Consider the following 13,718-nt stretch of genomic DNA (forward strand, 5'->3'; position numbering starts at 1 on the left):
GATAACAACCCCGTTCCCCGTCTTCTCCCATAAGACCGAAGGCTAGGCAGAGGCTTTACGAACAAACAGGCCATTAGCCCCAACCCAAAGCCAGGACGCCAAACACACAGAGGACAGGCGATAGCGAGCGGGAGAGGCCGCGCCCCCGCCGCGCGCGCGAGACGGACCGGAGCCGACGCGGCCAGGGACCCGCCGGGAGAGCTCGCGCCGATAGGAGCTCGCGGCGCCACCGCCGGCCCCCCAGCGTCGCCGCCGCGGATCTCCCGATCTGAGGAGCGGCGCGCCGATTCCTCGCAAGTACGTGGTCGCCCCGATCCGCCCGATTGGGCTCAATTCGAATCCCTTCCCATTGCCCCTTGATTTCCGCCCTCAAAGCCTTGTGCTCTTTTGCTTGTGCCTGCAAATTAGGGTTTTGCGCGCGGCGGCGCCGGATATGAGCGTGGAGAGCCCCGGAGGAGCCACGGGGAGCTAGGGTTTTCTCGACACCCCGCGCCGGGGCGCCCCCGCCACCCTCCCAGCTTTTCCATGGGAGATGGAGGAGTCGCGTGCGCCGTCCGTGCAGTGGAGGGCTTCCGTGCCAACGCCCTCGTGAGGAGAGCAGGGGGAGAAACCATGCCAGACAAGGAGGACAAGACGCACCAACACCACCACCACCGCCACCACAACAAGCAACAGCCTGCATCAGCCGCCGACCTGGAGGAAGGGGAGCTGCAGCTCAATGGAGACACCAGGGACATGGAGAGGACCATGCCTCCCAAGAAGTGGCGCAAGCTGCTGCCCGCCTCGCCAGCTCCTGAGCTGGAGCCAGGGGAGATTGTGGCGCCGCCGCCGCCATCCAGGAAGGCAAGGAGGAACGGGGACCTCGACAAGCCGGAGGCCCCGCCCGCGAGGCACAGGAAAGATACACCCGACAAGGTTACTCCGCTGGAAAAGAAACGGGACCGGGATCACAGCAGGAGCTCGTCGGCGAAGAAAGGCTCTTCACGGGACTCGGACGAGGAGCCAGGTGAGATCAAGCCAGAGGCCAGCTGCAGTGGCAGTGCCAGGAAGAGCCATGCTCATGAGCCTGCGAGCAGCCACCGCAAGCACCAACCCGAGACATGCAATCAATCCGGGTCGAAAAGTCGCAGGAAGGGAGAACCAAAGACTTCTTCTTCTTCTGCCGGTAAGCATTACTCTGCAAGAAATCATGACATCTCGCCGCCAATACGAGATCGCCATGATAGGTTCGAGAGGAGCCCAGGCATCTTGGGGCGCTTTCCTCATGACCGCGTTCGCCACGACAGGAGCCCAGGCCGCTCGGAGCGCTCCCCACGAGACCGTGGGCGCCACCATGATAACAGAGACCGCAGCCCATACATTTCACCACTACACAGAGCACGCCAGCCTCATCACAGGGATAGCACACCAATCCGCATGGATAGTTCCCCTCGTGGGAGGACTCAGCATGAGGACACCAGAGACCGAACACCGCTCCGTCGTGATAGATCATCATCTGAACGTGCTCGTACGACTGATAGCCATGAAACCAGCAAGAAGAGCACTGACAGCAATGAATCGAGCAAGAAGAGCAGGCCCGCTAAGCTTGAGAGCAACAACAACCTAGAAGATGTTCAGCACAGAAATAAATCAACCAAGCAATCAACTAAGAGTAAGGGTGGTAGCAACGGAAAGAGCGAGGAGAGGATCTCCAAGGAAAAGGTAACCGAGAGCATTCAACCCGCTGAGCTGCCGCCACCGCCTCCATTGCCGCCACCACTACCGCCTCCTCCGCCTCCACCCCCACCTTTACCACCTACTATGCCTCCCCCCTCACCCCCACCACCAGTACCCGATCAGCTCAATGATGTTGTTGCTGAAGATGTCTCAATGGAAGAAGACATGGATATCTGCGACACCCCACCTCACACCAGCCAAGCACCTCAACTCAGTACTGAACCCACCACTACTATCATGGGGAAGTGGTTTTACCTTGACCAGCTTGGTGTTGAGCAAGGACCTTCCAAGCTTTCTGACTTGAAGAAACTGGTGGAAGACGGATATCTTCTTTCCGATCATCTAATAAAGCACGCCGACAGCAATAGGTGGGTGACTGTTGAGAATGCCGCTTCACCACTGGTTTCATCAGATTTCCCTTCAGTGCATTTCAATCTTTCAACCCAAAAGGTTAGCCCGCCAGGAGGTCGAGGAAATCTGCTTGGCCAAGTTCGAGAAGAGGCAACTCTGTTGGCATCAGGTGCTGAGGATGAACAGGAGGAAGCTTCTGAAGAACACATGGAAGATCTCTACATCGAGAATAGGGTTGAGGCACTGATGTGTGGATCTGTTCTGGTCGATGGACGTGAACTTGAGATTCTTGGAGGTAAAAACACTTTCTTTTCCTTCTGAGCGGAAGATTTGATTTCTTTGAAGATAGTGGGCTGGGCTGAGTTTTTTTGGGGGGTGGGGTCGGGAGTTATTTATATCCTTTTTGGGTTACAAATTTCAGGCCCCTCGACTTTAGTACTTTGGTTGTGTTCTTGTAGTTTGCACGAATCTTGGAACGTTTATGGAGTCCACGTTGCTGGGTCTGGGCTTGGGCTTGGGCCTCATAAGATTGTATTCTTGATCCTCTTTTGGATGCTGTTTTTTTCTGTTGCACAATCTTAACCTTGACCTTAGTTTTTTGGATTTTTTGTTTTACATTTGTATCCCCACGATTTTTGTTTTCTGCCATAATAAAGTGTCAATTTCCACAATTACCCTTGGGAAGTTCTTTATTTTAAAACTATTTATTATGTGCATGTGCTGCATACTTTTCGAAAATAACTATCCTTCGGATCAGGTGGCTTTACACCCTTTTCTGAAAGCAGATTAAAAAAGATAGTTGGTGTGGATATTAATTTTAAAATGTAGACTTGCATTACGTGCTTCTGTAAATATAATCTTTGGATGGGTGTAAATACAAATGCAGAGCTTCCACACACCTTCAAGCAGAATCTATGGCTCTTCTTTTGTTGTTTGGTTTTGGTTGTCAGAGCTGGAATTCACGTGTTCCAGCAGTTACACCTCATGGTTATACTTATCTGGTTTCTTTCCTCATTTGGAAACTGCAGAGGCTTTGGATGCACGTTTTGAGCCTGTTGACTGGGAAAGGAGTGGTCACCGTGAAGGTATTGGATCTCGTTTATCTTTAGAATTTTTACTCTTGCACATGTAATTTCTGAAACCTACTTTATGTTGCTTCAGTCTTCGATGTTACGCACCCTCTAGATGGGAACACTCCATTTATGTGTTCCTTATTCCGAAGCTTAAATCATTTGCAGCACCTACATGGTGGATTGTACAACTATTTAGTTCTTTGACCGCCCTTTTTTTTGTTGGTAACTTATTGGGGTTTCTATATTCTTATGCCAGATTTTCCGAGGTTCCAAGTGCAACCTGCAGGGGATGATGGAATCAACAGAGGCATTGGCTTCACTGACAACTGTGTCACAGACATTTACGGTGTTGGTCCTGTTGAGAAGGAAAAGCTTTACCATGATGTTGAATCTAGCGAGTGGTTTTCTGGTGGATGGTCTTGCAAAGGTGGTGACTGGAAGAGGAATGATGAATTCAGTCAAGACAAGCCTTATAGGAAGAAGCTTGTCCTGAATGAAGGCTATTCTCTTTGTCAGATGCCAAAAGGCAACCATGAGGATCCTCGCTGGCACTGCAAGGATGACCTCTACTACCCTGTACCTGCTAAAAAGCTTGATCTGCCATTGTGGGCATTCTCATCAACAGAAGAGAATACTGATACTATTGATGACGCCAGTAAAAGTGCTGTTATACCAGGAAGATCAAGTCAGAGACAACCTCCTAAGGGAGTGAAAGGGATGATGCTTCCAGTTGTTAAGATTAATGCTCGTGTTGTTAAGGACCAATCCTCTGTTGAACCATGCATAAAGTCTAGAGGAGCTGACCGGTCACTTTCAAGATCTTCACGCTCTCACTCAATTGGAACTGATAGGAGTTCTGTCCATGAAGGTTTGTCTCATTCCAAGAGACACAATGACTACGATTCACATAGTCTGCACAAGTCCAAGTCTGTTCCAAACATTCCAGAGGACCATGTTTGCACTCTTGAAGAATTGTCAGTCAAACTGGGTGATTGGTACTACCTCGACGGAACTGGACATGAGCATGGCCCATTTTCTTACTCTGAGTTGCAAAAGTTAGTTAAAAAGGGCACTATTCTGGAACGGAGCAGCGTGTTCCGAAAGATTGATAACACATGGCTTCCAGTTGTCAAGGATATAAAATTTGACTCTGCTGTTCGCAATGGAGGGCCAGGAAGTGTTTCTACTTCTTCTCTTGTCGACCAGTCCAATGTTGTTGTGAACCATGGAGCTGGTAACTTCCATGAGTTGCACCCCCAGTTTGTGGGTTATACACGTGGTAAGCTGCATGAATTAGTCATGAAATATTTCAAGAGCAGGGAGCTTACTTTAGCCATAAACGAAGTCTTGGATCCATGGATCGCAGCAAAGCAGCCCAAAAAGGAAATAGAAACATTCTTTTCTAACAATTCAGCTTCAAGGAAATTCTTTCCAGGTGCTGTCACGTCTTGTCCAACATACATGATATTTCTACTTTCCTGCTATTAATTTTGCTTCTCAGCGTAGTTATGTTCATGCTATTGTTATGTGGATCTTTGCAACAATTTCTTTTGTTGGCATTTCTGCAGAAGATGCTGGGTCCGCAAAAAGGGCAAGGCTGCTACCTAATCAAAGTGATGAAGATATTGATATATATGAGGACATCCTTGCCAGTAAGAAGGATGATTGGTGTTTTGAAGACTTATGTCCTGAGGGTGCTCTTGTTGAAGAGAACTCTGCTAATTCTATAGCAGAAACTGAAAGCTGGGGTTTACTGGATGGTCATGTGTTAGCAAGAATCTTCCATTTTCTTAGGGCGGACGTGAAATCACTGATTTCTTCTGCAGCTACCTGTAGGTTGTGGAACACTACTGCTAAGTATTACAGGAACACATGTAGATTTGTCGATTTGTCTTCTGTTGGCCTGCAGTGCACTGATTCTGTGTTCCGTGATATTATGGTATGACTCATTTATCTGTTTATTAAGCTCTTAGATGTTACTTTTGTCATCTTCTGAGTTCTAACTTCTGGCTCAAATCATTTATTTCCCTTTCAGGCTGGTTATGAGAAGCAAAATATAAAAACACTTATTTTAGTTGGGTGTTCAAATCTGAGCCCCCTTGCCCTTGGCGAATTGCTTGTGCAGCTTCCACACATATCTTATGTGCACATTCAAGGTTGCAGTCAGCTAGGGGATATGAAAAGCAGATTTCAGCATATAAAATGGATTAGGAGCTCTTTGGATCCTGAGGAGCCAGCCCAGAAAATTAAAAGCCTGAAGCAAATAGATGATGGAAACAATTACCCATCCGAAGTTGCGAGGAACTTGACCAGCCAGCTGGGTGGTTCTGATGAGCTTGACGGCTATTTTGCTGATATCTCAAATAGAGAGAATGCCAACCTTTCTTTTGGGCAAGGGTTTTATAAACGATCAAAATGGCTTGATGCTAGAAAGTCATCTGCTGTTATGTCAAAGGATGCTCAACTAAGGCGTTTGATGCAGAGGAAGGCAGAGAATAGCTACCGGAAGATGGAAGAGTTTGTCATGAATAGATTAAGGGAAATAATGAAGAGCAGCAGATTTGATTTCTTCATTCCAAAGGTACATGGCTTGCTCATTTTATAAGTCATAACTATATGTGTAATTATAAAATTTGAGCCTACTAGAACTTGCAGAAGTTGTAGCTAACAGAGAGAGCATGGGTGGACCTAGCGGCGCAACCCTTGTATTTTATCATTCTCTATACTGATTTTGTTCGAAAGACGCCCAATCTTCTAGAAGTTTCTGGGTCCGCCACTAAGAGAGAGTGTAAGGAAAAGAACTCATGTACTTCATTAAACCTAACCATATCATGTTTAAAGGATTTAAATGATCATCGAGGATACAGAAAGAGGGAGGCTAATGAAAAAATGAGCATTCTTAAAACTGGAGAGAAGGAAGCATTGTAGGCAGCATGGTTTTAAAGGCGTCGCTTAGGCGTCCAAGCGCTCCCCCTCCGCCTTGGAAAAACGGCCGCTTTAGGCGCCTAGGCGTCCAAAGCGTCCGCCTAGGCGTCGCCTAAGCGTCAGAGCGCCCCTCCTCCGCCTTGAGACGCCTTAACGCCTTTAAAACCATGGTAGGCAGGGAGAGCTTACATTTAAATTACATGGTAGAAATGGTATCTGCCCTGCAGACTTTTTATATATGTCCCCAGCATGTCAACAAACTCTTACAGATTCCTGCTCCAAATCTATGATCTGCTTCTGTGTCACGCAAATTGTCCTTGGCCTGCCTCCTCTCCTCCACTTTCGCCAGCCCTCTCTGTTTTCATCTTCTTGAACATGGTTGTTCCATCCAGCAAACTTCTCTGCATCATCCTCTTCATGATTTAATCAAACTTGGCTATCAATTCCTCATGTGACTCCATTATCTCCCTGCTCATCTTGTCCACCGACCACCATATTGATTGTGCTTCCATCCAATACTTCAATTGCACCGTAACCTTGGCATCGATAGTTCGATACCATCCAGCCTGCTGCACGCCACATCCTCCTCCTTCCTTTAAACGAACCTGACCTCAGTTTCTACCTGTCGCCAGGAGAGCTCTCATTGACCAGTGTACGATGTAGTAGGCATGCTGGGAACACGATGTATCACATGCATCAAGTAAACACTAACTAATAAGGGCGTGTGATAAAATTCTATCTTACAGGAGACATGTTGAGCAACTTGTAGCACCAACATGAATCTTATCTTCACTATCCTTTCCACCATGCACATGAATTGAGTATTCAACATAGTACCCATTCTTCCAGGATATCCATGACAACCCTTTAGTCAAATGCACTGGGTGATATAACCGGTTGAATCCTCTTGACATCTTTACAAGCCATATCTTCACTTTACAGGTTGCGAAAATTGAAGGTAGATTGAAAAGTGGATATTATGCTCGTCATGGCTTTAGTTCTCTCAAGAATGACATCCGATCTATGTGCCGAGATGCACTGAGGTAAAGTTGCTCAGTCTATAACTGAGTCGAAGGTTTGCAGAGCAGCGAAGTTTATGATATTGCATTTTCTCACATTTGATTTGCTACAACAGATTTAAAGGCCGAAGTGATTTGGGAGATATGAAGCAAATTGTTCTGTCCTTCGTCAAGTTAGCAAATAGACTGGGTAACCCACGGTTGATTTCTGAGGGAGATGGAGCAGCCGCCCAGAAGGACATTTCTGACACGAGCCAGTATTCTTCAGACAAAAAACTAAAAAAGAAACAAAGTAAAACTACAGGGGAAAGAAGGGGAGCAAATTGGACTACTGCATCTGCTGGTGCAGATGCTTCATCCCGTGCATTTGACCGCGAAATCAAAAGGAACCTCTCTAAATTAAAGAAAAGAGATGTTGATTCTGGGAGTGAGACATCTGATGATGATGATGGGTACTCTGAAGGTGATGAAACTGAGAGTGAAACTACTGTTTCTGATACAGAGAGTGACCTCGACTTAAATTCTGCAGCATGGGATTTGAAGGTAAATGGCATGAAGTTGTTTGAATCTGGTGACTCTGTCACGGATGATCGTGGATGGGGTGCTCGCATGACAAAAGCAAGCCTTGTCCCTCCTGTTACTAGGAAGTACGAAGTTATTGAGAAGTACCTTATTGTAGCAGACGAGGAGGAAGTACAACGGAAAATGCGGGTTGCTTTGCCGGATGACTACTCTGAGAAGCTGCTCTCACAGAAGAACGGTACTGAAAATTTGGAGATTCCAGAGGTTAAGGATTATCAACGTAGAAAAGCACCAGATGATGAAGTTCTTGAGCAAGAGGTATATGGCATAGATCCATACACACATAATCTCCTGCATGACATTATGCCTGCTGACGGCTGGTCTTCTGCTGACAAGAACACCTTTATTGAGGAGGTAAATTAGCTGACATTAAATTTTTTTCCATTTTAGTTCACATGCTGTGATGCTTTGGATTTACTCAAATATTATCATTGCAGCTTCTTCTGAATACCTTGAATAAGCAAGTTAGGGATTTCACTGGTTCTGGAAATACTCCTATGGTTTACCCCCTTAAACCTGTCATCGAAGAAATCCAAAAGTCTGCAGAGGAGAGTGGTGACAGACGAAATGCAAAGATGTGCTATGGGATGCTAAAGGCCATGCGGAGCCGCCCTGAACATAACTATGTTGCTTATAGAAAGGCATGTATTCAGCAACACCGAATTCATAAATGTAGTCTTTTCTTTGAGGAATTATAGTAGTCTTTTTTTCTTGTCTACATCATAACGAAAACGGTATAACCTTAACTATCTGTATGCTCTTTCAGGGTCTTGGAGTTGTCTGCAACAAAAAGGGCGGATTTGGTGTTGATGACTTTGTTATTGAGTTCTTTGGGGAGGTGTGTTCTCTGTTAAATCACACATTTGTGGAATTAATCCATAATATAAAATTATAATGAATTTATTGTTTTGCAACCTTTGCAGGTTTACCCTTCTTGGAGATGGTATGAGAAGCAAGATGGTATTAAACATATACAAAACAACAGCGAAGATCAAGCTCCTGAGTTTTACAACATTATGCTAGAAAGGCCAAAGGTATTGTTCGTTCTTAAAATTTGGATACCATCTAAGTACTAGTCTGCATGATGACATCCCAAGTCAGGTCGTTGCAGATTACTGATCTCTTCGTCTTTTTGTATGAAAGGGGGACCGTGATGGATATGACCTTGTTTTTGTTGATGCTATGCACAAGGCTAACTACGCGAGCAGAATCTGTCATTCATGTAACCCCAACTGTGAAGCAAAGTAAGCGCCTTTAATATTCAGTTTTTGCACTGCAATGATTTAGCGCCTTTAATATTCAGTTTTTACGCTCCAATGATTTCCTGTTTCACTACTTATGATTCTATTCTATTCGTTTTCAGTGTTGACATGAATTTCTTTTTCATTCGTTTGTTAATTTAAGTCAATACAGTAACATTTATAGGAGTTTGACTTGCTGTTGTGCAAAATCTGCACATCAGAGATTCTTGTCCTATCCTTGTAAGCCGCTGCTTTGAGCGAACATGACTTTCCTGCATATCAACTTCATTTTTGATTTTCCGCGGTGCTGTTACGAATTTATCCTGATAAGTAAAGATTATTTTGGCATGCTTATGTTCTCCAGTCTAATCAAATCATAATTAAACCACAAACATGTGTGGTCTGATGTTTAATGCCTAAAGCATTTGCAGCTATTTTTCCTCAGACTTACTAATTACTGCTCCTTGATTTTTTCCAGAGTGACAGCTGTAGATGGTCAATACCAGATTGGAGTCTACACCGTTCGGCCGATTGCAGAAGGCGAGGAAATCACTTTTGATTACAACTCTGTAACTGAGGTGAGCACCACATCATGTTCTTGCATAAGTTGTGTTTTAAATTACACTATCTTATGTATACATTCTTGTTCTGCTAGAGTAAGGAAGAGCACGAGGCATCGGTTTGCCTCTGTGGGAGTCAAGTATGTCGGGGCAGCTATTTAAATTTTTCAGGGGAAGGAGCTTTTGAAAAGGTAACATTTTAGAAATACTCTGGTCAATGATTCAAGGATTAGTGTGGTTTATCTAATTCTCAAGTGCTCATTTGCTTTCTTTTGCATCATTGTGACATATCTCATCCACTAACTTCATCATCAATCAGGTGTTAATGGAATTCCATGGTGTGCTTGACCGACACAGTTTGCTACTACAGGCTTGCGAAGCAAACACTGTCTCCCAACAAGACTTAATTGACTTGGGTAGAGCTGGTCTTGGTACATGTTTGCTTGCTGGTTTGCCTGGATGGCTTGTTGCCTACACGGCCCACCTGGTAGTTTTTAGTTTCCCTTTTGTTCAATTTCTCTTCTGATGCCGTGACTAGTTTCGTGAGTGCTCATGACAATTTTCATGTAATATAAGGTGCGGTTTATATTCTCCGAGAGGCAGAAACTTCCTAATGAGATCTTTAAGCACAACGTGGAAGAGAAGCGCCAGTTTTTTACAGATATAAACATGGATTCCGAGAAGAATGATGCCGAGGTTCAGGTATATGCTGATGGCTTGGTTTCACCTCCTGTTTCCCTTTGACTTGTATGGTTTGATCTCATTCTGTCTCTACACGTAGGCTGAGGGTGTGTTAAATTCAAGATTGCAGAATTTAACTCATACACTTGACAAGGTGAGTAATTATTTTCCATGACTTGAACTTTTTCAGCAATAGCCATTGGTAAACTTAAAGACAATCAGTTTGCTTGGTCTTTCTATTGACGTTTGGACGAAATGTATGTTTAGGTAAGATATGTTATGAGATGTATATTCGGGGATGCCAAGAATGCCCCTCCTCCTCTGGTGAGGCTTACTGGGAGAAGCCTAGTGTCAGCCATTTGGAAAGGGGAAGGCTCATTAGTTGATGAGCTCCTTCAGTCAATTGAACCTCATGTCGAGGAAGATGTACTCGCTGACCTCAAGGAGAAGATTCGTGTTCATGATCCATCTGATTCTGAAGACATCGAGGGAGACATCCGAAATTCTCTGTTATGGTATGTTTGGGATCTGAGTCCCCTCACCTACAATTACCCAAATTTGGATTCTGACTCCCTTCTACAGGTTGCGTGATGAGTTGCGGTCTCTTTCATGTACATACAAGTGCCGTCATGATGCCGCCGCTGATCTGATTCACATGTATGCTTACACAAAGTGTTTTTTCAGAGTCCGAGTAAGTGAAAGCTTTCTCTTTATTGTGAAACGAATGGTTGTGATTTTTTTTTATCTGTAGTTCAAGCTGACTCAAGTAACACCACATGCAGGACTACAAGACAGTAAAATCTCCACCAGTTCATATTAGCCCCCTTGATTTAGGTCCCAAATATGCTGATAAACTGGGACCAGGCTTCCAGGAGTACAGCAAGACGTACCCGGAGAACTATTGCTTAGCCCAGCTTATCTATTGGTATAGCCAGAATGCAGAGCCCGAATCTAGACTGACTAGAGCTAGAAAGGGTTGCATGTCATTACCAGATGTCTCCTCTTTCTATGTAAAATCTGTAAAGCCAACACAGGAGCGAGTCTATGGCACCAGGACTGTGAGATTCATGCTATCACGCATGGTAAGTGCTACTTCAGAAGCTGAGATTGACAGATTGTTTTGCTTAACTAAATCTAGTCTTGGATACAAGAAAGACAAATTTACAATAAAATTTAATAGTACTCCCTCTGATACATATTAGTTGACAACTTTATCTAAATGCAGATGTATCTAGTCAACAAATGTGTCTAGATACATCCATATTTAGACAAAGTTGAGTCAATTAATTTGGATTGGAGGAAGTAGTAAAATTCTACAGATATAATATATTTAAATCATTCTAGCAAATGTTAGATCACAAAAGTTGCTAAAGTTGTAGACCCTGTACATAAGACACGGTATTATTATTATTTTGTTGTACATTGCACTATGTGGGTGCTATAAATTGGACAACCTTCCCTTGGATGAAGTCAAATGGATACATTACACGAGCAGGAATATGTTTTTACTGCAATGATTAGGAATATCGTCATTTTTATTGCTATTCGTCATCTTGACGTGGTTTAATTTATTTGTTTGATGCTATGTTTTCTGTTGACTGTCTTTGGTCTGACTTGTTTAATGTCACAAATCTAAGATCATCTTTGGTTGATCGCAGGAGAAACAGGCCCAACGTCCATGGCCGAAGGATCGGATATGGGTGTTCAAGAACGACCCAAAATTCTTTGGCACTCCAATGATGGATGGTGTGTTGAATAATAGTTCTCTTGATAAGGAGATGGTGCATTGGCTCAAGACAAGATCAAACGTTTTCCTAGGGTAGTCAAAAGGATTGTAGGCAGAGGACACAGTTTTCCTCTTCGGAGATTTTAGTCAACAACATTCTTTTTTCTACTCACCTTACCTACCTGATCATGGGAGATAGCTTTTAGATGGCAGGGTAACAGTCTCATCTTCATCAACATTTGTACAGTCACCTCTCCCTCCCTCCCTCCCTAGCTTGTAGAGATGTATTCCATTAATAACTGATAGATCATAGTCATCATTGATTTGATGTAGCGCCTTTTCCCGTCGCGTAGAATTGCTTTGCCTCTATGGAATGTACTTATGTGTAAATGCAGAACAGTTGCAATCTTAAATTCGGCCGTGTTGTACTTCTGTCTCAGCTGTGCTGTTTACTAATAATTGTGCTAACATGAAACTGACCTGTGCACAAAGTTTGCTGGATGAACCTGACATTTTCTCTTGAGCTAGTGCTAAAAAAGCACATATATTATTGCGTCAGAATATGCAATTTATTGGTAAATTAACTGAGTTTTTTCTCCAGGATGTACTTGTGTATTTCAATAAAAGTATGTTTATATTCTGAGGGGTTTGTAAAAGGACAATTATATTTTTAGCAGTCCACAAATACAAATGTATATTAATGCAAATTTACATGTATATGGATTGTACTTATATGGACGTGCCTGTTTTTTTCCAAATTTTCTCTGACTTTGAAATATGTTCTTTAAAAAAAATGATAGCAAGGACAATAGGGGCCAAAACTTCTCCCCAGAATATGGGTGTACTGTAATGGCCTGACTCTTCGGTAATAACTAGTACTAGCTTAGGAGTAGCTTCTCTGAACCGGCAACCACAGTGCCTGGCGGTGTCGACATGCCGACCAAGCGGTGTTTCTGTTTGAGATGGTGTACAGCAGTCTGCCGTGTTTTGAATTTCCTAGTCACAGTAGCATGTTTTAGGGCATCTCCAACGCGGCGACCCATTCCGCGCTCACGCGTCCGGATGGGTCCAATCGGACCGCGACCCAACGCGGCCACATATCGTAAATACGGATGGCCGCGGTGTCCCGGGCGACGCAAACCCAGCCCAAATCTGGGCTAGGTTTGCGTGGCCGCAGATGGCACGCGGCATCCGGTCGCGTCTGCCTGCTCGCTGTTCGTCTTTCTTGGACCCAGCTGTTGGTGGGGGCGGGCATCGTATTAAATGTGGACAGGGAGGGATCTGGACAGTCCACTCCCCACTCCACTCGACGGTTCCGCATGCACGCGCAACCGCCGCCATGGCCCCGGAGAGGGCTTTTGCTCTCGGCGCCAACAACGACGAGGCCAGCAGCTGCCGCCGTCCTCCGCATGTGCTGCGGGCCGGTGGAAACCACGGCGGTCTCCACATGGGAGAGGCCGCCCGCGTCGGCGCGGCATTGGCGTAACCCGCGCCGCTGCTGCTGAAGCCGGAGGAGGAAGAAGACCCGGACCTGCGCGCCGCTCTGGTGCTGTCCGCGGCGGAGGAGGAGGCGAAGTGGCTGTAGGGATTCGTTGCATAGAAAACAAAAAATTTCCTACCGCGAACACGCAATCCAAGCCAAGATGCAATCTAGAAGACGGTAGCAACGAGGGGATGATCGAGACTCACCCTTGAAGATTTTCCAAAGCCTACAAGATGAGGCTCTTGTTGCTGCGGTAGACGTTCACTTGCCGCTTGCAAAAGCGCGTAGAAGATCTTGATCACGGCGCCACGAACGGGCATCACCTCCGTACTCGGTCACACGTTCGGTGTTGATGAAGTCG

General features: G+C 45.1%; 1 protein-coding gene across 2 annotated transcripts; it reads left to right on the forward strand.

Annotated features, from left to right (window-relative positions):
- Positions 1–45: 45 nt before the first annotated feature.
- LOC127323991 (histone-lysine N-methyltransferase ATXR3) lies at positions 46–12,306 on the forward strand. Of its 2 annotated transcripts, none has more exons than XM_051352098.2 (21): positions 46–297; positions 409–2,362; positions 3,096–3,152; positions 3,397–4,575; positions 4,709–5,079; positions 5,176–5,721; positions 7,008–7,108; positions 7,201–8,020; positions 8,104–8,307; positions 8,433–8,504; positions 8,590–8,700; positions 8,810–8,910; positions 9,386–9,485; positions 9,563–9,658; positions 9,787–9,954; positions 10,044–10,169; positions 10,249–10,302; positions 10,416–10,663; positions 10,731–10,839; positions 10,931–11,230; positions 11,807–12,306. In XM_051352098.2, exons 2-21 carry the CDS (start codon positions 526–528, stop codon positions 11,969–11,971), a joined length of 6,765 nt encoding a protein of 2,254 aa, XP_051208058.1. In that variant the 5' UTR covers positions 46–297; positions 409–525; the 3' UTR covers positions 11,972–12,306. The 2 variants fall into 2 exon arrangements, with proteins under 2 accessions (XP_051208058.1, XP_051208057.1); XM_051352097.2 differs by having other exon boundaries at positions 49–297; positions 7,198–8,020.
- Positions 12,307–13,718: the final 1,412 nt, after the last annotated feature.

Source organism: Lolium perenne, chromosome 7 (assembly GCF_019359855.2).
Source record: "Lolium perenne isolate Kyuss_39 chromosome 7, Kyuss_2.0, whole genome shotgun sequence".
Taxonomy (NCBI): domain Eukaryota; kingdom Viridiplantae; phylum Streptophyta; class Magnoliopsida; order Poales; family Poaceae; genus Lolium; species Lolium perenne.